Genomic DNA, 1,752 nt, shown 5'->3' with positions numbered 1-1,752 from the left:
GGCTGTGGCAGGGGGTTGGACTGGGTGATCTCCAGAGGGCCCTGCCAACCCCCACCAGTCTGAGATTCTGGTATTCAACCTCCTGCCCATTTGCTGACTCCTCAAAGATCTCCCAGGGATGCTTTTTTTCATCTTAGGAGGTGGTAAGGCTGATGCAATGGTTTATGAAATACTTCTGGTATGGAAACTGCCTACCAGGAAAGGTATGATCCTAGCTAGACTAAAAAATGGTTAGAAAAGGGGCCATTTCCACCATTCTCGTTTTGCAGATGGCTGAGTAAGAGCCTGTCGCCACCTCAGCATGTGAAACTTGATTTTGCTTTGGAAATGAGCTATTTAGAAGTTGCCTTTTCATGCAATTTACCATCAATGCGTCATCCACTACATGAAATAAGTCATTTTGCAAACAGCCTGCATATCCCTTTGCATCTGCCAAACATAAAAATAATGGGAAAAAAGAAAAGTAATAGTTTTCAGTGTCTTTAACCAAAGGGGCTTGAGGCATGTTACAACTGCTAATGAATAGATTAACCCTGTCGTGGGCTATGCAAGCGTGAAAAATCAGACAACTGCAGTCGTTTGACACCACAAGCAGTTGCCAACACAGGGATTTGGCCAAGACGCCAGGGTTCCCCCTTTCCGTCCGGCAGAAGGAGCCACGACCTGAAGCTTGAATGGGCATTAATGACAAGATACATTTTTATTGCATCAGGCATTAATGCATTTAAGCATTCTTATGCTCCGAGACATTTTTAAAACAATAATTAAAATACACTGAAAGAGAGAGGAAGAGGAGATACAAGGGCAATCCCTTCCTTTACATTGCCCTAGACCACCTCCGTGCTGCTTCCCTGGGTGCTGAGCAGTGTCTCAGCATCCCAAGGGCGTATTTAAAGCATCGCCTGAACTATCTCCCAGGCAGCTTACGCAGCCATCGACTCCAGCAAAGCATCTTCTCCGTGGTACCCACCTGGCACCGGCACTGATGACAGTGGCATTTCCCAGTGTCGCCAGCGCTGCCGCCAGCACCCCGGTGTATCGGTCGCCCGCCAGCTCGGTGGGAGGTGGGACGGCTTGATCCAGGAAGGCATTGCCCTCAGCACCCTCAAAGACCATGTACGTGGTCCCCAGTGCCTGCCGCAGGCGCCGGGCACGTGCCAGGTACCAGCTCAGCGCCGCATCGCTGGTGACGTTCAGGCGGGCGCAAAGCCGCCCCTTCCACGTGGTCAGCAGCGGGACCTGCAGCAGAGGATAAAAATTTCAGCCAGACCCATAAAATATCCCACCAAGCCCAGGGTGCAAGGCTGGAGGATGCCTGCTCTGCCCTCGTCCTGCCCTACCACAATTTGCACCATTGCGGTGCAAAACATAAAGTTGTAAACCCTCTCTCAATCCCCCGCCCAAAAAAATCCCCGAGTTGATGGCACAGTGGCATATCATTAAAATGACTGCAAAAAAAGGGGATTGGGTGGATTTTCTGAACACTGGCAACTTTAAAAAATATCTTTTGGAAGTGGAAATTCGAAAGCTGCTTCTTTATGAAACAGGAGAAAAGCTGCTCCCCCAGGCATCGCTTTGCACCCATAGGGTTTGCCCCCAACACAGGAGGATCCGGTTGTCCCCCTCTGTGGGTATTTAATTCAGCTTTAATTTTGATTTTAGGTTGAGCAGCGGGTTCAGGGGTGGAGGAGGGTCTCGTACCGAGCAGCCCCCGAATCGGGGCTGCAGGCTCAGCCAGTAGCTGGCCGCCTC

The 1,752-nt window shown here is 50.5% G+C and overlaps 1 protein-coding gene across 1 annotated transcript in view; it reads right to left on the bottom strand.

The window, feature by feature from the left end:
* LOC104157466 (SITS-binding protein-like) overlaps positions 1–1,752 on the bottom strand; it is a gene marked incomplete at its 5' end in the record, with an annotated part of 15,573 nt that overhangs the window by 9,156 nt on the left and 4,665 nt on the right. Inside the window, 2 exon segments of the mRNA XM_009694798.1 lie at positions 971–1,239; positions 1,702–1,752. The exon segment at positions 1,702–1,752 is cut by the window's right edge and continues 3 nt beyond it. Coding sequence (XP_009693100.1) covers positions 971–1,239; positions 1,702–1,752 — 320 coding nt within the window.

Source organism: Cariama cristata, unplaced genomic scaffold (assembly GCF_000690535.1).
Source record: "Cariama cristata isolate BGI_N322 unplaced genomic scaffold, ASM69053v1 scaffold28122, whole genome shotgun sequence".
In the NCBI taxonomy this organism is placed as follows: Eukaryota; Metazoa; Chordata; class Aves; order Cariamiformes; family Cariamidae; genus Cariama; species Cariama cristata.
Note: the sequence above shows the minus strand (reverse complement) of the source record. Positions and strands in the feature narration are given on the sequence as shown.